This window comes from Rhincodon typus, chromosome 12, assembly GCF_021869965.1.
Source record: "Rhincodon typus isolate 14 chromosome 12, sRhiTyp1.1, whole genome shotgun sequence".
NCBI classification, from domain to species: Eukaryota; Metazoa; Chordata; class Chondrichthyes; order Orectolobiformes; family Rhincodontidae; genus Rhincodon; species Rhincodon typus.
Window position 1 is genome coordinate 53186604 of NC_063343.1, and position 23083 is coordinate 53209686.

Below are 23083 nucleotides of genomic sequence, written 5' to 3' on the forward strand. Positions count from 1 at the left end.
ATGGTTGTAATATTCTATAAATATGGGTTCACAATATCAGACATTTTTCAGTTTTAAAGACTTTATTTTCAAGTATATAAACATTTTTGAAACACTTTTACATAAATTATTTTTTTCCTGTGACTAATATTTGCTGAGCAGCAAAATCAGAAATTAATATAAAAACCTCCATGGACAATTCTTCCAGATACAGTATTACAAAAAAAAATAAAGTTCTCAATTTGCCTTCTGGTGACTGCAGCGTGATTGTCGTAATTTGAGAGGCAAGTAAAGCAGGGCACCATCATCGATCATTTAACTTTGTTAGCAGCAATTGTGCTTCTTGCTCCCTTCCCCTTCCCTCTCCCATGCCTCAGTGAACAGGGTCAGTGAAAAGCAGTGCCATTTGTAGCAGTGAAACATTGGCCACAACTCTACCATAAACCATTACTGACGACTACTTTTAAGAAACTATGCAGACTACACCCTGCAAACGTCAATCTGTCCACAACGTAGTTTTATTTAAATTTCTTTTAAAAAGAGTACGACGGTGTGTATGACAATAACATTTTGTTTATTAATTACGTCACGCCCTCAGAAACATTATGGCCCACCCCACCCCCTCCCAAGTAGGAATGCAGTAACTATAACCTCCAAGGCTTACTGTGTCCACTACAGTTGCTATGGCAATAAACAAAACAATACATCAGTGTAAGAAGTCTGGCCCAGGCTTCAACAGATTAGTACATTTCTGGTATATTCAAACAAGCTTTCCTTCAGGCCATATATTACAAAAGGTTGCAACTATGAAGTTCCTGTTTCATTCAAGATGGGCATTTTGGACTCAAGTCTTTTAACCGAGACACCCATGAGGCAGTAAGTTTACTGAGTCAAGAAGAGAGATTTGTCTTTTTTTCAGTATAAGCCCAGAGGACCTGAGCTATCCTATAAAAAGGGGTACTTGTCAAGTAAATAGTTTTCTCTTTGGGTCCCAGTCCACTCCAGAGAGTCCTCACATGCTGAAGAACAAGACGAAAACTCATTTAACATGAATTTGAATCTTTTCTTCAGTTCCCAAAGTCACTTACTTTCAGTCCCCTTTAGAGTTTCCATCTCCTTAGGAGAGGAGATAGTGATTGTGATCACCCTTCCAGCTCTTGCCAGAGATGACAGCAGTTCGGTTTTGTTACCTCTTTCCCATCTCATTCTGTCTCAGGAACTGAATATTGGTGGGGCTGTCTGCCAGCTCTGGGTACTGTTCCACAGGCAATACATAGTACCCATCATATCCTTGAACTCTTCCAGAGTTCAGCAGTTGTTGTTTCTCTCCTTCAGTCCACAGCCGGTTTCCTTCCTTGCCATCCCTTGCCTTCTGCTGTTCTTTAGTCCAGGCATTCGCCAGAGCTCTTAGTCTGGCCTGGTCCAGCAGCCTTGCTCTTTCCTCCTCCAATGTATCTGGTGTAATTCCATAGCGAATATTTAGCAACAGTGCACTGTACTGAAGTTCAATATTTGTGAACCTTCGAGTCCTTCCATTAAGTAGAATTGTCGGCTGCGAAACTGTGATGTTAATTCCATTCTCCAGGACTTTTCGACCACTTGTCATGCCCAAAGTTGCCAGGTCTCCATCCGATGAACCAATTTTCACAAGATAGTGTGAATCTCTCCCATTGATAGTGTAATGCATTTTGTCCAAATAATATGCGTTGTTAAGAATCGAGGCTATTTTCCGACTGTCTTCGCTTGCAAGGGTGGTCACACCTGTTGTTATTCTGCCTTCCTTGACAGCAAACATTATTCCTTTTCCAATGATGGAATTAGTGGCTGAAAACCAGTGTCCTGACCTATCCTTGTGACCTACTCTGGAGAATTTCGGGAGGGAGCATCCTTCCAGTGCCATAAAAGCGTTATTGAGCCTTTCTGCTGCTTGCTGAACCCCTGAAATAAACTGAAAATCAAACCATAAAAGTTATATGGAGAGCATTTGTATCTTGGTCAACATTAACAGTGCAGTGCCCTCAATACTAGGAAGTACTGGTACAAAGGGTATGAGATAACTCTTCTTCTCCCTCCCTGTAGAAAAGTGCCTGGCTTGGCAAGCAACAAATTTGTAGCTGTGCTTCAGCACCAGTCCAATTCTGCAGCCCAGGCAGAAATTATTTTATCTCAATGATACTTATTAATTTTCTCTCCTCCTTGGGTAGGGTTAGAATAAACAAGGACTGAAAGGTTCAGCATTTAATTTTTTTTTATTTGAGGAGGTTAATGACAGAAGTATTTAAAGGAAGGAGAATGAGTGCAATGCTACCATTCAGAACAAAAACAAAGTTGCTGGAAAAGCTCAGCAGGTCTGGCAGCATCTGTGAAGGAAAAAACAAATTTAACGTTTCGGGCCCGGTGACCCTTCCTCAGTTCTGATTCTCAGTTCCTGATTTACTGCATCCGCAGTTCTTTTGTTTTTTTTAGCTACCATTTAGAACACTGGTTAGCATAGGACCTGAAAAGAAGTTGAGGAGATCAACAATTTATCTGAAATGGATTTGAAGGAAAAATAAAAGAGGACATAAGAAGTCCAGAGAACAAAATGAAAAAATGTGAAACTAGAGGAGAGGCTCAGGCCTTGTGGGAATTGGGAAGGTACAGCTTGGTGAACACAAAAGAAAGGGAGAAGATGAAAAAACAGCCAGTTGATTGAAGGATGAAAAAGAGTGGGCTTGTTGTATTTGTTATTCAAACTAAAGACTGGGGAAATAGGTATAAGGAGATATAACTGAAGGTAGAGAAAGAGAATAACGTTTTCCACACTTTCCAGGATGATTCTACATTAAGGCAAGATTTTGGCAGAAGAATGTGGGGTCCATTAAAACTTGATGTAGTCTTTCCAGATATGATGAAGTTAACGTGCCAGTTACATTGAAATCAGTGCCAATTAGACCTGAGGGAGCAAAGATTTATATAGTACCAGAGAGAATGACTGGGATGAGAGACAGTAAATTCCGAGAATAAGGGCATCGTATGGTGGCTATGAGGGAGAATAGAAAATAGAGATTTTGTTCTTTACTAAACACATGAAAGCATTATATTAGTATTTGTTGGCTAGCTATTTTTGTGCTGATCTCTTGGGCATGAGGGAAGAAAAGTATATAGATAGATGGATGAACATTTGAATGCATAGGCAGTTAGAATAGTAGAAGTCCAGAGGTATAAAAGTGCTGGTGGGCAGATAGTGCTGGCAGATTATGTAGACAAGCAGGCAGCTAATAATAGCTTCATTTAAGTTTGCTTCCATACCTGTACATTGTCACGTTCTTGGCTCTCCACTAGTTCATAAGGTGGTGCTGCAAAACGAACTGCTGGTTTAGGGAATCCGGGAATAATGTTGTACAGTTGAAATCCAAACATCACAAGCCAGCTTTTTACATCTGCAGGAAGGCAAAATTTAAACTGGATGAAAATTGGTTAGAATATACATTTCTCCTTCCGTATTTTATATGTTCCTTCTCTGTCAACCTTACGGCAAATAGTTACTGTAATTTAGTGCCTAATGTAACTTAAGTAAATGTTTAAATGGAAAAGCCATAAATTGCCTGAATGGGGCATACTGTATTCAAATAGACAGCAGAAAAGTTAGGGCACATAATTACGGCACAATCATGAATTGTAATCCCACAAATCTAAGCTACTGTTCACCAAACAGAAAGTGCCCCATTCCTGGCAAAATACTTTCCCATTCTACCAGGTATCCTTCTGCTAAACAGCCAAATTCAGCCACATATTCTTCATTCTCCAAACAAATGCTAACAGTCATGAAGCTGAAACATACATTGGAGCACAAGGTAGACACTGAACAGATTTGCGGTTATGATTTATTTTGTAAAGATTTTAAAAGGGAAGGTGAGGTGTCTATTCTCATGCATCCCACTGTTTATCATGTGATGTTAACAAAGTCCTGGGAGCAGATCATTTACTGGTACTCTCAGGAAGCGAATACTGCATGAAATGGAAACCATGAGGGTAAAACGGGAAAAAAGAACTTCCTTGCCACCTATCTAGAAATAAACCTAAAAGAAAAATCTGAATGGAATGTTCTGCCAATCCCAAGTGAATTATACAAATCTAACAAGCATTTCCTTTCTGCTGAAAGCAATGTGAACTGATTTATGAATTAATTGGTTACACATGCTGATGTTTCTTTAACAGACTTTGCTAATAGGTTGATACAAGTTTGACATTCTTTGTAATATAAGTTACATGGGGAAGCATGTTCTTATATTTTAATGTGCCTTTGATTTTACCAATCTTACCTGTAACGTAATCTTCAACATCATGCACATTGCTGAGAGGATTGTTGTTTTTGAACATGTATAAGTTAAAGGGTGCAGGGTCTTTGCCAATATCATTCCAAATGGAATAATCTGGAGCCGTCCAACGTCCAGCTAAGACGTCATAGTCTCTCTGGCTGAAATGTACCAACTTTGTCAGAGAGTCATACAAGCCACCATGGAATCCCACTATTAGTTGGAAGTCTGGGTTAGAATCATGGTAAATTTCACCATAGGCAGTATATTGAAGTTGCTTGATCATTAGGCCTCTACTGCTGAAGACTGCTAAAGGTGTTCCAGTGTTATCTGAAGCAATATAGAATTCTTCGCCACTACTGATCTCCATGGCAAAGAGATGACCCTGGAGATCATAATATAGGGAAGTGATGTCTGAACTGGAGTGATTATAAACATGGGTTACCCTGGTAGGGTTGTTAAGATCTGAATAGAAGAACTGCAGATGCTGGCCAAAGTTAGTTTTGCTGGAGACTCTACGTCCCAAACCGTCATAGTGGTATTGCACACTCCACCCATTCGTTTTGCTGTAAACGCGAGTAAGCAGACACTTAGAGCTGTATTCAAATATATCAGAGCCTCGCTGAGAAAGAAGACCATCCTCATCAAACTTGTATTGTACATCTCCAAGCCGGGTAATGCGGTCTCTTAGATCATAACGTAATGGCATGAGGCGAATGCTACTTCCAGGGTTCAACAGGTGCAAGTTTCCATTTAAGTCATAACTGTAGCGCCAGATTATCTTGTCATTCACAGCAACAGTCTGCAACTGCCCATCTCCATCATAGTCATATGTATATTTGGTAGTATTTGCATAAGGGCCAAGCTTAATCTCTCTCTTAATGACTCTGCCCATGCTGTCATACTGAACTGTCATCCAGTACATAAGTGACCTGAATATCTCATACTGAACTTCTTTGATGCGTCCATGAGTATCAAAATGCTTACTCAAGGTCATTACAGCTGTAGTAATGATCTGATTTATATCATAATATATTACTCCAAACTTCCCAAAATGCTCAACTTTTCCTGATATCTCATCATAACGGTATAAGTCAACAGGAAGTGGTGTTTCACTGATAATGGGCTTCATGCTAGCAACTCGAAAGCTGTTGTCGTGATAGGTATAATCAAACCGTGCATTTACCATGCCTTCCTCAGAGAATCTATAGATTTGCCTGTCAATCAGAGGACCAATTTTCCTATATCGGATTGTGCAAGAGAACCCACCGCTTTGCAAGTTGACCATTTTAAGCACACCTGTTGACTCATCATAACCAAAAGTGACAGCGGTGCTATCATAAAGGACCTCAGAGAGCTTGGACAACTTTCCGTATTTATAGAACACCTGGCGCCCAGTGCCCAAGTAGGCAGACTTTAGGATTCGACCTTCTGTTGTGAAATCGAATATCATCGAAGCATTGCTTTCAGGAGGATGGTAGATGTTGCGGATGTAACCAATAGAATTATGAGTTGACATGGTATGCCTGGCTACGCTGGGCATTGTGACTGCATGGAGACGACCTGTTTGGTCAAATTCAAAGATATATTGCCGTTGACTCTGGAGAAGTAACACCACAGACTGCAAAAGAAAGGAGAAAGTTTTAGAAATGGAATAAATTCAATCAATACCTTTTGGCAATGAATTTTCTGGCAATCCCTTCATGTACTTTGAGAACGTTAACTTTTATGAATGCTTCAAATTTACAGATGTCCTACTGCACCTTTATAATGTCCGACTATTACTTGTGGTGCTGAGCAATTCAACCACTAAGGAGCACCATAAGTGATCCTGTTCCCTCACACAGGATAGGTGCAAGGATCTAATTACAGCAGCTGTCTTTTCAGAGCATTACTAAATGATAATCATGTTTTAAAAGGTTTTCTTTCGTTAACTCAATGAGATCAACTAATTCAAAACAGACTGTGGATTAAAACAACAGTTATTCTGGGGTACGTAGATTAGCAACTTGCAACTGAATATGAAATATGTTTTCTGTGAATGGAGTGAAACTGGCAAATAAAGCTGAGGTATTGTCTCTGATTTTGTAATTGCGCATCATGCAGTAATAATTTTCGACAAGGAATTGATCAGCACTTGAAGGGAAAATCTTTGTAGGGTTACAGTAAAGGGTGAGATGAGTGAGAGTAATTGGATATTTCTTTCATCATGCCAGCACAGGTGTGATGAATTAAATGGCCTCCTTCTGTTCTGTATTATTCTATGATAAGGATGTTGTCTTAAACTCAGTTATTCCATTTGTAAACTGCTCCAAGCTTTGTGCTTTAAGTTATTCAATTGATGAGATGTTTGGAAAAACTGAGTGATTGTTGTCATAGCAAAAATGCTGAAATCTAATATTAAGAAGGATATGGTGGAGCATTTTGAAATTCTCAAGGCAATCAGGCAGCGTTAACATTGTGATATGAAAGGGAAATCATTTTTGACTATATTATTGGAGTTCTTTGAGGAAGAAACAAGAACACAGAATAAAGGGAAATTCATGGATGCGCTTTACTTCAATATCCAGAAGGGTATTTGACAAGGTGTTACATCAAAGGCTACTGCACAAAAATAAGAGCCCATGGTATGGGTGTAATATATCAAGATGGATAAGGGGTTAATTAGCTAACAGGAAACAGAGTAGCCATAAATGGGTCATTTTCTGGATGACTCTATATAATGCAGGGCTTGATTTGTAGTGCCCAACCCCACTGAGGCATGATAAGAGTGAGTGGTGATCTCATTGAAACCTCTAAAATTCTTAAAAGGAATTGTCAAGCTGGATACATGTCTGATCTTTCCCCTGGGTGGGGAGCCTAGAAACAGGGGGCATGTTTTAAAAATATGGGTGATGCCATTTGGGACCAAGATGAAAAATTGTTTTTACTCAGAGAGTTGTGAATCTTTGAAATTCTGTACTCCAGAGGGATGTAGAAGCTCAGTCTTTGAGTATATTAAAAGTAGAGGTTGACAGATTTCTGATTATCTCCATAGTCCTTTTTGCCATTGGTAATATGGTGACATGACATCCAAAAGAAAACCTTTCACTACCCAACCATGAATCAGCACTCCTACATGCTGAACACAATTTGGAAGAAGCACTGAGGATGGCCATGCCACAGAATGTGGTGGAGTGCAATGTCCATCACCAAAAGTGGCTCGATATCACCGTGACTGACTGAGCTGGCCTAACTTTAAAGAATATAGCTGATAGACTGGATCTGCAGCTGATGATTAAACCAATAGAGGTAAAAATCTACTTCATCTCACCTCCATCAATCTACCTGTTGCGGATGCATCTGTGTGATAGCACTGGTAGGAATGAACTCCTTGTGGAGATGAAATTACATCTTCACAATGAGAACACATTTCATCATGTTGCATGGCACTACCGCTGTGCTAAATGGGACAGACTTCAAACAGATCTAGCAACTCAAAACCAGAATCTGTGTATCATCTGTGCATCAAGGAGCCTCAGCAAAACTAGAATTGGTTGGAGTTATATCTAGGCCAAAGGAAGATGGTTGTGCTTCTTGGAGGTTAATTATCTCAGCCCCAGCACATCTCCACAAGGTTTTCTCAGGGGTATTTTCTTTAGCACAAGCATCTTGAACTGCTTCAATAAATGACATTATCTCCATCATAAGATCAGAAGCAGGGATGTTCACTGATGACTGCACAATGTCTTGCATCATTTGTGACTCGGCAGATGCAGAAGCAGATCATGTCCAAATGTAGCAAGACCTGGACAACATCTAGGCCACAAAAGTGTCAGCCATGAGCATCTCCAACAAGAAAGAATCTAACCATATCATCTTGACATTGAATGCATTACTATCACTGACTCGCCTACTATCGATGTCCTGGAGTTACTACTGATAAGAAACTCAACTGGACCAGTTATATAAATACTTTGTCTACAAGACAGGTCAGAAGCAGTGAATAACTTACCTCCTGTCTTCCCAGTGTGCATTCAGCATCTACAAGGCACAAGTGAAAAGTGTGAAGGAACAATCCTCATTTGCCTCTGGAATAGTGGAGCTCCAATCACATTCAAGATGACATGCAGGACAAAATGACCTGCTTGCTTGTTACACCATTCACCACCTTCAACATTCACTGATTTCACCACTGATGCACAGTGACATCAAAGTGTACCATCTATTTGATGTGCAGCAGTAATTCACTAAGCTTTCTCCCACAGCACCTTCCAAATCCGTGATCTCAGGGCAGCAGTCACATGGGAACACTACTAAGTGTCCCTTCAAGCCACACCCTGACTTACAGAGTCAGTGAGTCATTTGGCATGGAAACAGACCCTTTGGTCAAACTCATCCATGCCAACTGAGTTTCCCAAACTAAATAAGTCCCACTTGTCTGCATTTGGCCCATGTCTTTCTAAGCCTTTCCTATTCATGTCCCTGTCCAAATGTCTTTTAAATGTTGTAACCGTACCTGCATCTACCACTTGCTCTGGCAGTTCATTCTACATAGAAATCACCCTCTGTATGAAAAAGTTGCCCCTCAGGTCTGTTTTAAATCTTTCTCCTCTCACCTTAAAAATATACCTCCTAGCTTTGAACTCCCCCACCTTAGGGAAAATACTTTTGCTGTTCACCTTATCTATGCCCCTCTTGATTTTATAAATCTGTCTCAGGTCACCCCTCAGTTTCCTACGCTCCAGTGAAAAAAAGTCCCGACTATCCAGCCTCTCCTTATAACTCAAACTTTCAATCTTTTTCTGTGCCATCTCCTACTTCCTATTGCAGGGCAACCCGAATTGTACACAGTACTCCAAAAGTGGCCTCACCAACATCCTGTGCAACTGGATGTCTCAACTACTATACTCAATAGTCTGAGCAACGAAAGCAAGCATGCCAAGTGCCTTCTTTATCACCCTGTCTACCTGTAATGTAACTTTCCAAAATCTATCTACTTGAACCCCTAGATCTCCCTATTCGACAATGCTCCCCAGGGCCCTACCAGTCACTGTATACCTCCTGTCCTGTTCATCTTACCAAAACACAACACGTTGCATTTAACAAAATTAAACTCCAACTGCCACGCCTCAGTCCATTGGCTGAATTGATCAAGATCTTTTTATAATCTTAGATAACCTTTTCCACTACACCACCAATTTTGGTGTCATCCACAAACTTATTAACCATACTTCCTAAATTCTCCTTCATTGTCACTGGCTCAACATCCTGGAACTCCATTCCTACCTTCACTGTGGGTGTCTCTATAGTCCAGGGAATGCAGAGAATCAAAAAAGCAGCTCACCACCACCTTCTCCAGGGAAACCGGTGATGGGCAATAAATGTTGGACCAGCCAGTGACCACGAATGACATCCCATGAATAAATAAAACAAAATCCTACACACATGTATTCTATTGCCATATCCCTTTATTGCCTTGTCCTTCACTGCCTTTACCCAATTCCTAAATGATGGCATTGTCTCTGCTTATTAATTGGAATACTTATTTGTCATTGGAATATGTAATATCGTAACTAATCCACAATTATTGATTCTGCAAAGATTCATGTGTTGCATTTCGTAAGTGGTGGGGTAAGGAGAACATCTACTTCTCTTAGCTGAGAAGTGGAGCTGACACTGTGCATTTAAATAGCACAATTAATTCTGATTGCCTTAAAGGGAAGGATGGAGATATCTTCTGCCATTCAAGTCATGGAAGTGAACAAAGGTAACTGAAGCTTGTAATAGATTTTTTTGAGCCACCACTCTGAAATTCTGAAAAAAACCCAAAGTGCAGTATTGGAATTCTAGGAAGCCAGAGCTTTCTTGCAAGAAACTTTACCCGATAATTAAATAGGTTGCTTGAAACCAAGATAGTAATAAAACTGCTCAGTGTTCAGCTTGAAAAGTTGATAACTTGGCTAACTTATCTGGGAAACTGGCCACATGATCCACAAAAAAATATTGTGCTCAGAAATTAAAGTCATTTTTAAATCTAAATGATGAATTGCTGGAAAATATGAGATACGCTTAGTGTACAAAATATTCTCATCAGAATGTGTCAAAGTTTCCTTTCCAAATTAATTGATAAGCAGGGAGATATTCATTCAACCCAATAAACATTGAAGATGGAGCCTGGAAACATTTTGTCTCACTGAAATTTGAGGTATATAACCATCTTTTGCTGTTTCTCACTGTTTGTAAGTCAAGAAACAAAGTTCATAGCTGGGAAGCAGGAATTAGTCATATTAGACATATTATGTCTATTAGACATTAGACAGGCCATATAAATAGGAAATTTTTATAGTACATCTTATACTCAATGGATCCATTACATGTACTAATGGGACAGTTACTTTACATGACTTTCACAATTTGGTTGAGTGCATGACAATGAGGGCAGCTACTATATTTTTCACCTGTGTGGCTAGTTATCACTGAAAACCAGAGCAACCTTGTTACTGTTCACAGGTAGAACAGCATGTCTTTCAACATAGGATAACAAATGGTGCAAGGACTCTGTGCTGCCCTTCAAAATGAAGCAAATCATCTAATTTCAATCATATGTATTATTACATTATCATTTGCTTTCACGTTCAAACTCTACAATCTTACTTATTGTTCACATTATTGCCTTGCAGCTGTTTTAAATAAGGGGAACTTGGAAGAACTAATGTCTTATTCATGATAATAGAACTAATTACTTCTAAACATACTTTGTCAAGGTAAGCGTAGCTCCAGACTTTTCCATCAGAGAAAATGCGGGATATAATCCTGCCCTTTTCATCATAATCAGTTTTCTCACTCATTGCACCACGTTGAACTCCAATTACTTTCCCAGTAGACGAATAAGAGACATTAACTGCAGCTAGACCACTGCTTGGGAGCCAAATTGTGGGACGACCCAATGCATCATAAATAATCCTCAACGTGAATTTTCGATGATCATCATAAATCTTCTCTGTCCGGGAATTGCGATCAAAATCAATGGAAAGCAAGTTTCGTCCATGCAACTGTATAAAATTAAAGAACCACAATCATAATTGTGTCTCTCCTTACTTAAAACAGACCACATGTGGAATTACTGGGGCAATTTATTTCATTTTAATTATAATGTCTTACGCCTGGTGTAGATGATTGAATTTTGTGCCTTTGCCAATAAAGGAGAAAGCTTTCAAATGACATTATCATCAATATGATTTAAGTGATTGCAATCTGGCAGGAGTTCAAAAAAATTGCAATGCATTCAGCCTTTGCTAATGAGCATGAACACCACAAATACCAGTTAAATTATCAAATATTCTCCTTGTTCAAATGAAATTTTAAAGAAATCACACCTTATGTGATTTACAGGTTTTGAAAGAAAAGAATTGCATGCAATATGCCTCTCAAAGTAAATTATTTTCTACAAGTATAGATCATTGAAATATAAAGTATAATGGTAGAGATACATGACATAAAGAATCTTGATAAAGTAATTGTGAAGTTTTTGCAATTTTGTTTTCTGTTTAAAAGGAAATTGTTTTCATGGAAGTCACTGTATACTGTGTATTTAATGGGTTTGCATCTGTGATTCCTCTAAAGGAAAGAATAAAAGAATGAGTCAATATCTGATCATCTCTTGTACCTGCTAGTGGCCAAATTACAGAATCAAATGACTCCATTCCCTGTATGTAGTCAAGATAAGTTGTTTTGTATGAGCTATTTTGCATTGATGATCACGGGGCATGTGAAATACAGTAATATTTGTGTTGAGTGGAAAACAGACTGATCATTTGATAGCACTCATTTGGCACGACTGCTTAAGGAAAATTTCATCTCAAAATCTATTGGACTCACTTTAGTGTCCTGCATTCACATAATCAATGGTATTGAGATTTGAATGGAAAAAATCGGTATGGATCCGTTGAACTGATTAGCCTGTAGATGTGTTGTAAATACTGTGGAAAGTCAGTTTCACCATATTCTGATCCTGATCCAATTTTTGGTCAGATCTGAGGCGAGGTATCTGAGTTTCCATTTAAAACAGGCGCATAGTCATTACTGCATACAATTGCAAACAAGGAAGGATGCTGCTCCACTTTAGTTTCAGTGTCATGCTGGATGCCAAGTTTCCAGTGCACCTAGGAATCTAGAGAAGCAGGGAGATTTGGTGACCTGTTCAGATGGGAGAATCTTTAAATATCTTGCAATAAGTGCTAGTGACTGTTCATCGATGGACCACGTTACTGTTTAAAATTTACTTGCTGCCAGCATTTGAGTTTAAATGAGTTTTTGTGTAGTTGCTGTTAATTAAATTGTTTTCTGGCCCCAAGCTCCCTTTCAGGATACCAATGGGTTGCCAATGGGAATCATTTGAGCTAATATGTTTACAGGAAGCTGATGAGTATAATGATGCCAAGTAGCTTAGATCTCTTGAACTGTACTCAGTGCCCATCTGTGGATACCACACATTTGCACCTGGAGGTGGAACTGAAATTACTTCTGATAGTGTTACGACAGCAGCTTTTGACGTCATTGTGACTACATATGTTTGCTGTACTACCTATAATGGTGAATATTTCTTCTCAGTTATGGCAAAACGTGCTCACGTGCATGAGAGAAGGTGGCCTGCCAGGGCCACGAAACACAAGAGTTGTATGATTGGAATCTTGTCATCTGTGCCACTAACCATTTCTGTGGACGCTGCCATATCATGCTGAAAATAACTATAGGGATATATTACCTCAGCGACTGGGTCAATTGAGAGTAAAAAGCAGAGCTGTGTCGTCTGCTGTAAAGATGTGTGCCTACCATGTAAAAAAAATGCTGGCAAATCAGGGTGAATCATGGTCAACTGTGGTCTAATACTTGATTGTATTTCTTCAATCAATGAGTGCTTAGAAGGCACAAATATTTCAGAAGTCATTTCAAAACAGAAACACTGAATCTGCACCATGAAACTACAAAGCTCAATAGCTTTTGATCTGTACAATTTCTAATAAACATGTTTATAATGACCTACCCTAAGTTTCCTTCCAAACATGATCACTTTTCCCTTGGTCTGTTCCTTCCTGAGGCGCCATTCGATGGAGTTCAACCAATTTTCCACTGGTAGAGTGATATTGCGCCGTCCAACTGTGGGACTTATAGTCCCAGCAAGGATATGAGGTTCACTATAAAAGCTGACACCCATTCCATTTGCATACATCACTCGAAGTGTGCCATTGTTGCAAAGCTGATAACTGTTTCTCACTTGATCTGGGGGAAGAATTGCAGCAAAGTAAGGAACCTGTTCACTTTAAAAAGTTCACATTTGAAAACAACTCATTAGAAAAAACACACAGTAGCACAAGTGATTTCTTAAATAAATCAAGTGACATCAAACACATAACCTAAAGCCTACCAGTCTAGTAAATTATGCAGACAGAATTTCAGTGCTAGTGTTCCTTTCCCTGTTAGCCTTTGTGTTTCATTGATATCATACATCAACTTACAAGTGATTCAATATTTTATTTGGTTTTCTTTACTGGCAATAATCCTTCGATTTCTATCCCCCAGTTTCAAATATAGACAAGCGCTGCATCAATATAAAATGAATTTTACTACATAAGGTTCAATTAATGTTCAGCACATAACAGTTTCCAGCCCAGGGTTGGTTGGGAGACAGTGTAAGATTTTAATTGCACAGCAAGAATGGATTCAAGATGGCCAAATTACATAAATTATTAATAAAATTATAACAAAAGTAGTTCAGTAAGAATTGTCAAATCATATTTACACTACATGCAAAAGTGCAAGTAAAATATTGTCACTGAACCAAGCACTCTTTATTCTTTCAGTCTTTCAGTATAAAATCAACTGAAATGTTTTGAGTTAACAAGAAAAAGGTACTTGTACCAGTAGAGTTGTTAAAATAAACTTCCTCTTTAAATCAAATTGACGTATAAGGCAAAACTTCTACAATGACTGCTACACAAATAATAGATGTTACAAAATGCTGATCTCAATATCATAACAGATGACATAGATCACATTAAATATATGGCACAGAAGCAGACCATTCAACCCAACCATTCCTTATTAGTTTTTATGCTTCACTTGAGTTTCCTCTTATGTTTCCTCATATAAATATATCACTGTAACCCTCTATTCCTTCTAATATGTATGTCTAGTTTTCCCTTAAATATGTGCATACTATTTGTTTCAACCACTCCCTGTGGTACTGGATCCCACATTCTCACCACTCTCGGGCAAAGAAGTTTCTCTGAATTCCCCCTTGGATTTCTTTGTGATTATCTTATGTTGCACTCGTCCCCACAGGAGGGAACAGTCTCTGTATTTACACTAACAAAATCCTTTCATAATTTAATGTCTGTATTCGGTCACTCTTTGCCTTTATTTTGAGAGCGAAGAGATGCAGGCTGTTTATCATTTTCTAATATTTAGACACATGTCTCTGGTATTGTCTTGGGAAATCTTCTCTCCATCCTTTGTATAGTGCCTCTATCCTTTTTATAATATTGCCACTAGAACTGTACACAGTACTATGAGTGTGGTCTAAATAAGGTTAAGTACAGGCTTAGAGTAATTTCCTTACTTTTCAATTACATGCCCCTAGTAATAAAACCTATTGGTTAGTTGATTTTTTGATGGCCATGTTAACCTATGGTGCAAAGTTTAGTGATCTGTGTATCTACAACGAATCACTGTAAAAGCACAATTATGCATTTTTACCAAACTTAGCACCTTGCTATTGCAGGTCAGAAGTTTGTTTTTAAATATGCTAAATAGTTTACCTTGAACCAGGGTATATGATGCATCTACTGAAGAAAGATTAGTGGTGACAGTAACATCATCTTCTCGGTTAGAAGTTTCAATGTCAATATTGATTGACTTCTCCATTTCCCGATGCAAGCTTGTCACTACACCAGTGGGACGTGTCAAATTTGTCAGTCTTCCTACACTGTCATAACTAAGTTCAAATAAATGATGTTAGGTCAACCGATATCAAGCATTTCAAACTCATCAGTAAGTTTCAGAGAGAATTAGATATGTGAGAGTGAGTTACAGAGAGAACAAGAAAGACTTGCAACTTAGGGCACACAAACAGTGAATATTTATAGTAAGGTTACTGTGAAACTAAAACATTTGATTTTAAACTTTATGGTAAATAATGAATGGAAGAATTAAGTTATACAGACTTCATTTTAAAATGATCTCCACTTATAATATATATAGAACCTTTTTTGTATGTTACGATGTTTTGTGTATTTTTGTTGATGTTAAGCAAAGAAGTGCAATGGGAATTGTATTGACATCATACTGAAATTGTCAGACCAAATATGTCCTGATGTTATAATGGTTTTGTGATGCAATAGTTCTTATATCACCATGTTATTTCAGACAGTTAATTGCTGAAACATGCACTGCCACATCTGCATTGCAATGTAACTGACGAAGGTTTCCTTGCAAGTAAGCAATTGGTGACCTTTTTTGCTGACCTTCATCCATACAGCCCGTTAGCAAAAGTTGAGATTGATTTTAAAAAAACAGTTATCAACAAACTATTGAGTTAGATATCTCATATCTACAATGCAGTAATAGTTAGATCTTGGATCCTTTTGACTGTACTTTCTAAATGTTCACAAAGTTGCTCAAAATGAAGAACTGAAAATGGCTTTAAGAAGCCATTATACATAACATACAGAGAAAGTTTTTTAAAATATAAATTTTATGCTTTAAGCAATTCTTGGGGATAAAAGCTTATGCTCAATTTTCAAACATGAATGTCATTTAAACACATGGCGCAAACACAACCTTTTGTTCAAAACTCGAGTGATCAAGTATTAGGTCACTCCAATTAATCACCAGATGTTGTAGATTTACTGTAATACTCATTAATTTAGCTTTACAGACATCACTTAGGATGTCACCTGAATTTGCCTACCTGCATTCATTTACATACTAATAATTACATTAATTAAAGTCGGTGAGGTTACAAAATAGAAGAAATGTGACCTAGAATTTCTGCTGCTTTCTTATGCTAAGGAAAATGGAACACTCATTCCCTTTCTCTTTAGCAGTTTCGGTAAATACACCTTGACATAGGATGGAATTTTGACTGTAACATTATCCAAGTACCAATCATGATCTAAAGTCTTCACATATCAATAAGAACATGCAATCAGTAAGTAAATAACTCTTACTCAAAAAAGGTTGTCCAACCAATGTCATCAGTTTTAGTTGCCAGGAGGCCACTATTCCCGTTGTACGTAAGCACAATTAGCTCCTGGTTCTTTATTACTACTGTCTTTAGCTTTCCATTAGCATCAATGGTCAGGGAAGATGCCTGGTTGTCTGACACCAGATGCCGTGGCACCCCATTGCTATCCCTTCGGATCCTTAAAGTGTTTCCATTGTTGTCAGTTACTTCCATAATGTCATTATCTGGGCTGTAGGAGAAATTGTATATGTAGTCACCGGTGACCAAGCTCATTGTGTACTGGTGTAACCCATTTGAATTGAAAACATATAGCTCCTGCTCAGCTGCTGAAGCAACCTCATATAAGCTCATCGAGTTCATTTGTGGCTTGTTTTGGTTAACTGCTCTGATGCGAATGTTCCCCAGGTCAGCAATGAAAATAGTCCCGTCTGGTGAGACTGCAAGCGAGGATGGAGAATTCAGCTTGGCATCTGTTGCATAACCATCATCCCCTGAGAAACAGTCACAGTTAACATCATTCTTACAGTCGCAGTCTGATGCCATCCCTGCCAGCAGGGAGATTTCCCCATTGGTTGTCACCTGCCTTACACGGTTTATCTTCTTCTCATCAGTTTCTGCAATGTAAAGTATGCCTGTGTGGGAGACAGCAATGGCACTGGCAGATTCCAGTGCAGAGTGAATGGCCAGCTTGCTGAGTGAGTAATCTATGCCAGGGACCTGACAGTGCATGGGTCGGCCAGCTATTATGCTGACCTGGTGGTTCTCAGTAATCCGCAGAATGACATTATTCTCCAGGACATAAAGAGAGTTATCCATTGGATTGATGGCAAGATCCGTTGGCCATTCTAATCGTACCTAAGTAGACGAAAATGGAAATTTACAGCATGGAATCCGGCAGTTTAAACACAGAAATGAATTTTTTATGAAAAGGCATTATATGGCTTACATGGCTTTTAAAGTAGTTTTGGTTTTTTTTCAATACATACTGCAGTTAGGTAGATATTTGTTTGTATGAAGGTATTTCAATTTAAATGGAGGTCACCTAGGCTGAAAATTGAATTGTCGTCTTCAATGTTCTCATCAAATGTCACACTCTTGTCTCAAACTGAACCTTTTCCTGGTGTAATGCCTGTTGCTGGTGACTCTCTTTTTGCAATAGAAACTGCAGTATATTAAATGTTCTTTCATAACAGGCAAGCCTCCCCTTACACAATAAGAAGTGTCACACCAGACTTGAAATGTTAATTCCGTTTCCGTCTCTACAGATACTGCCAAACCTGCTGAGTTTCTCCAGCATTCTCTGTTATTTCGGACTTCCAGCATTTGCAGTACTCTGCCTCAATACAACCCTTGTTTGTGAATTCTCCCCATTTTCACAACTTCTGATAAAGTTTTCTGAGGTAGTGCAGATCCCTTATGAATTCCTTCATAATAGGAATCAAATTCTGCTTCACCAAAATTTCAAAATTAATTTCCCATGATTTTACTGCAAGACCCCATTCTACTGTGTGGTCTGATGAAACACATTTTGCTTATTCCCTCTAGAACTGAACCCAACAGAAGTATCTGTTTCTACACTGCACATTTTTATGTGCCCTAAGACACTGTAAATATTGACAACTTTGATTGCTGTTTTGTAAACTTTTTGCTGAAAGTTTTAGAAGGTTAATTTTTAATACAGCCACATATAATTGCCTATAGTGTTAAATGAATTGTTGTATGAGCTCAGACGTAGTGACCACCTTGACTGCCAATTGTAAAATAAGATACATTCAAAGAATTATAAGGTGTTCAAATACTTTTCAGCTCGGTGAAACTCTACCTAACTAAAGTATTAAATTATGGTTTGCCGGATTAATTTAAAAAATCCTATGGAAGACAGATATTGCCTTTTCTATAAGATTTTACCTGGCTTACATCCATGCTAGAATCACAGCTCAGAGGGCGAATTGCTGTTAAGTCATTGGAACCAAGCAATGTGGAAATAATTCCATTTTGGTCAACTTTCCTAATCATGGTTGCATCGACAAAATACATCAGTCCATTCTTATCCACTGCTATCCCTGGGAAGAGCACAAGAACAGTTCAAATCATTAAGGTAAACTCTTGCAACAAATTCACATATGAGTTAGGAGCAAGAGTAGGTTACACAGCCTCTTGGGATTGTCACACCATTTAATAAGAGTATGGCTAATCAGATTGTGGCCTCAACTCAACATTCCCATTAATCCCTGATTTCATTTTAATCCCTTGTTAATCAAGAATGTATCTACCTCTGCCTTAAAAATTATCAATAACTCTGTTCCCCTTTCTATCTCTCTGAAGGGGAGTTTCAAAGATTCTCAAATGTCTGAGAGAAACAAAATTCTACTCAATGAGATTAAAAAATTACCTTTCAGAGATTCAGGTTCAAATTTGGCCCAAAACGTCCTTATAAATTTAGACATTCTAAATTTTCTTAAGGCATTAACCCACAGCACAGAACTGTTCACAAGAAAGCGCTAATTCACAAAGAGCTGGGAATTTCACGCGAAGTTGCCACACCAATGTTTGATGTGTGAAATTTCATAGTGGTACTGCAGATGATGGTATTTTGAGGCAGGTGTTGGCATGTTGGTGTGGTAACCTAGAGATCTGCAATTGACCATGTAACAGTTGGGAGTCTTCAACACTGTTCCTTGTTCCAAACATGGAAAATGTTCACCTATCCAGCATTGACTTTCCCCACCTTGTTCAGCACAAAATGAACAAGAAACAGTTGGAAATCTGACTGAACTTTACCTTTCAGACTCTATGATAACTTACTATTCAGTAATTTCAAAGGGGGTAAGGGGATATCAATTTAACTAAAGCAAGGGAACAATGCTTTAATTAATTTAAGATTTTGTAGTCCAGTACAACTCAATAGATCATTACCTATTGACATTCTGACATGGTTGAAGATGAAATACATATTCATTAGTATTTACTTGGAAACTACTGGCTTGTCCTGCTCTTGAATACTGTTTGCAGAAGCCTCTACGAATAATCACTGATTGCCAGCCAACGAATAAATCTTAGAGTTTTGTCAACTTTTATCAGAGCTGGTCAATTCCATATAATATGATCCTCATTGTGTTTACCATTTTGATTCCAAATAACAATGGTGAGTTGTATTAATGCATGTGTTCTGTAATCATCTGAAAATATATTTCAATCTTTCAGTCTATCTTTTACTCATTTGTATACTATATTAGACAACACTCGAAAACAAAATATGGTCAAACCTCATGATGACCTCAGTTTTAAGGTAGTTGGATTGTTCTTTCAGAAACTCATTTTAAAACTTCTTGAGTCACTGATTCTTTTAAAGTGATTTTCAGATATAAGATGGCTAGAAAAAAGCAGATTTGTTTGATGAAATTATTCAAAGAGATCAGAGACATAGATTATCTGTAAATGATTTCTCTCCAAATCTGCACAGTGATTAATTTTCAATTTGCAACTACAAACTGTCTTAATTTGACCAATACATTAAAAAAAAGTCTGGATAAATTGGATAGCCCCTGAAATGAGGCATGGTGATCACGATGCATGATTATTCCACTTTTATTCAAAGTGACGCAGGTCACATGTATTCTTTGTATTACGTCTCTGCAGGGAAGTGATAGCCTAGTGGTATTATTGCTCAACTATTAATCCAGAGAACCAGATAATGTTCTGGGGACCTGGGTTTAAATCTCACCATGGCAGAGGTTGAAGTTGAAGTAAATAAAAAAAATCTGGAGTTAAAAGTCTAATGATGACCACGAAGCTGTTGTCAGGGAAAAACCTATTTGGTTCACGAATGTGCATGAAACTGCCATCTTTACTTGGTCTGGCCTACATGTGACTCCAGACTCAGCAATGTGGTTGACACCTAATTTCTCTCTGGGCTGTTAGGGATAGGTAATAAATGGTGGCCTAACCAGTGATGCCCACATCCAGCGAATGAATAAAAAAAATGATTGTGACATTCAGCTCAGAGTTGAGGAGCTGTTGAGTGACTGCATGCCTCTGCAGGGGTCTAGAATTTGTAGAAAACTAATACCACTCCTGCATTAATTGAAGTCAAACTGCAACTCTTAAAAGTGATGTACGTTCTAGCTGCGACAGGAATTGGATATAGTAAACAAACAGTTAAGCAGCAGTCCACTTGGTGTAGTTAGATGCACAATCGTGGCTAGAACCAATGCTAAGCTGAAGACCTTGATGCACAAGGCGAAATGTCCTCTTGCCGTAGACCTACCTAGTAGATTGTGAGATAGCAGTGGAGCAGGCTGCTATTGAACTCAATGTCAACCATCTAGTCCTAAGGACCTGGACACAGTTCCTTAGAAGTTTAACAATTACATATGAATGATCAAAGTCAGTGAATGTAATTCCACCCATCACATTCTACCAAATATACCACTCAATTCCCAAGTTGCTCTGTATGGCATGACCTTTTCACTTGCCAACTGCGATCAGTAGCAACCACAACTCAATTCCACCTCAACCTCTCACACTTAGCTTGGCTGAAAACTGTACATGCACAGTTTGTACACTCCACTAGCTATTCAACAAGCACATTGCCCAGGCACACTGAACCATATTCACTGGCACAGCAACCAAGCTGCAAGTTGTTGATGATCCGTTTAAAGAATGCAGTGAATTTCTTTTGTGCTGTTCAATGCATGATTAGCCATGTATGTTTAAGAGGGCCAGTAAGCTCAGCAATATGATAAATAGGTCCAATAAAGTGTCTCCAGGGGGTTGGTTTAGCTCAGTTGGCTAGACAGTTGGTTTGTGAAGCAGTATGACGCTGGCTGCTTGGCTTCAATTCCCACACCAGCTGAGGTTACCATGAGAGTCTCCTTCTCCCCTCACCTGAGGTGTGGTGGCCCTCAGGTTAAATCACCTCCAGTTGTCTCTCTGTAATGAGAGCCCTGCGGTCAGGAAACACCATGGTGACTTCATTCATCTCTAACTCATAGAAATCCATGCACACAGTGCCATTTTATCTTTTCTTAAATCAACAGCTGGACAGTTTAAGTAAGGATCTGTTATGATGCAGGATCTGATCATAGCATTTTCTAACTAAAGTTGTCTTACCTGTTGTTAACCCTGTATCATACATCTTAGGAGTAGATATATGTGAGATAAACGAACCTCACATTAATTCACACTGATGAAGAACACAAAATTGCCTCCTTTATGGGATAGAAGTTTTACTTGTGACGTCTTTTCATGAACTGCCCTGTTTAGCCACTGAAAATACACTGCCACTCAATGTTACCGGTGGATATGGTAACTTACAGTTGTGAAAATGCAGCAATTACATGGGTAAAATCAAACAGAAAGTGATCACATTTGGACACGGAGGAAAATTATTGGTAAAGGCAATACCTCTGGGGCTCATCAGCGTAGCTTCAACTGCCTTCCCCCCATCACCGCATCTGGCTTCATCAAATGGCAGGCACTGCTCTCCAGTCCCTGCTACCACTTCCGAATTGGCAGCAAGATCCCTTGCTCCATTGAGACTCTTGATGCGGATGATCTGACGACTGTTTGTATCCGAGATATACAGTGCCCCTGTGACAGGATCAACCGCCATGAAGTATTTATGGGCGGGGTTGTTGCTTTAAAATGAAAGAGAAGCACAAATTCTATTGAAGTTCACATGTTTAAGACATTGTTACCAATACATAAAGGGTATCTTCATCACAGCAATATTTCGAGGGAAATAGTAGGAACGGACGATGCTGAGAATCTGGTATAACAATGTGTAGAGCTGGATGAACGCAGCAGGCCAAGCAGCATCAGAGGAGCAGGAAAGCTGACGTTTTGGGTCTGGACCCTTCTCCAGAAATGGGGGAGGGGAAAGGGATTCTGAAATAAATAGGGAGAGAGGGGGAGGCGGATAGAAGATGGATAAAAGAGAAAATAGGTGGAGAGGAGACAGACAGGTCAAAGAGGCAGGTTTGGGGCCAGTAAAGGTGAGTGTAGGTGGGGAGTTAGGGAGGGGATAGGTCAGTCCAGGAAGGACGGACAGGTCAAGGAGGCGGGATGAGGCTGGTAGGTAGGAAGTGGGGGTGGGGCTTGAGGTGGGAGGAGGGGATAGGTGGGAGGAAGGACAGGTTAGGAAGGCAGAGACGAGCTGGGCTGGTTTTGGGATGCGGTCGGGGGAGGGGAGATTTTGAAGTTTGTGAAGTCCAATTGGTACCATTGGGCTGCAGGGCTCCCAAGCGAAATATGAGATGCTGTTCCTGCAACCTTCGGGTGGCATTGTTGTGGCACTGCAGGAGGCCCAGGATGGACATGTCGTCCAAGGAGTGGGAGGGGGAGTTGAAATGGTTCATGACTGGGAGGTGCAGTTGTTTATTGTGAACCGAACGTAGGTGTTCCACAAAGCGGTCTCCAAGCCTCCGCTTGGTTCTCCGATGTAGAGAAGGCCACAATGGGAACAGCGGATACAGTAAACATTAGCAGATGTGCAGGTGAACATCTGCTTGATGTGGAACGTCTTCTTGGGGCCTGGGATGGGGGTGACGGGGGAGGTGTAGGGGCAGGTGTAACACTT

General features: G+C 39.2%; 1 protein-coding gene across 2 annotated transcripts in view; it reads right to left on the reverse strand.

Annotated features, from left to right (window-relative positions):
- Window positions 1–622: 622 nt before the first annotated feature.
- Window positions 623–23083, reverse strand: part of LOC109917230 (teneurin-2-like) — a 766679-nt gene continuing 744218 nt past the window's right edge. For both annotated transcript variants that reach the window (XM_048603631.1, XM_048603632.1), the window contains 9 exons: window positions 21910–22142; window positions 18412–18566; window positions 16487–17358; window positions 15077–15252; window positions 13303–13538; window positions 11015–11311; window positions 4284–5898; window positions 3271–3401; window positions 623–1927 (listed from right to left, as the gene is read on the reverse strand). In XM_048603631.1, the coding sequence (XP_048459588.1) occupies window positions 1166–1927; window positions 3271–3401; window positions 4284–5898; window positions 11015–11311; window positions 13303–13538; window positions 15077–15252; window positions 16487–17358; window positions 18412–18566; window positions 21910–22142 (4477 nt within the window). In that variant the 3' untranslated portion in view covers window positions 623–1165. The remainder of the gene's footprint in view (window positions 1928–3270; window positions 3402–4283; window positions 5899–11014; window positions 11312–13302; window positions 13539–15076; window positions 15253–16486; window positions 17359–18411; window positions 18567–21909; window positions 22143–23083) is intronic.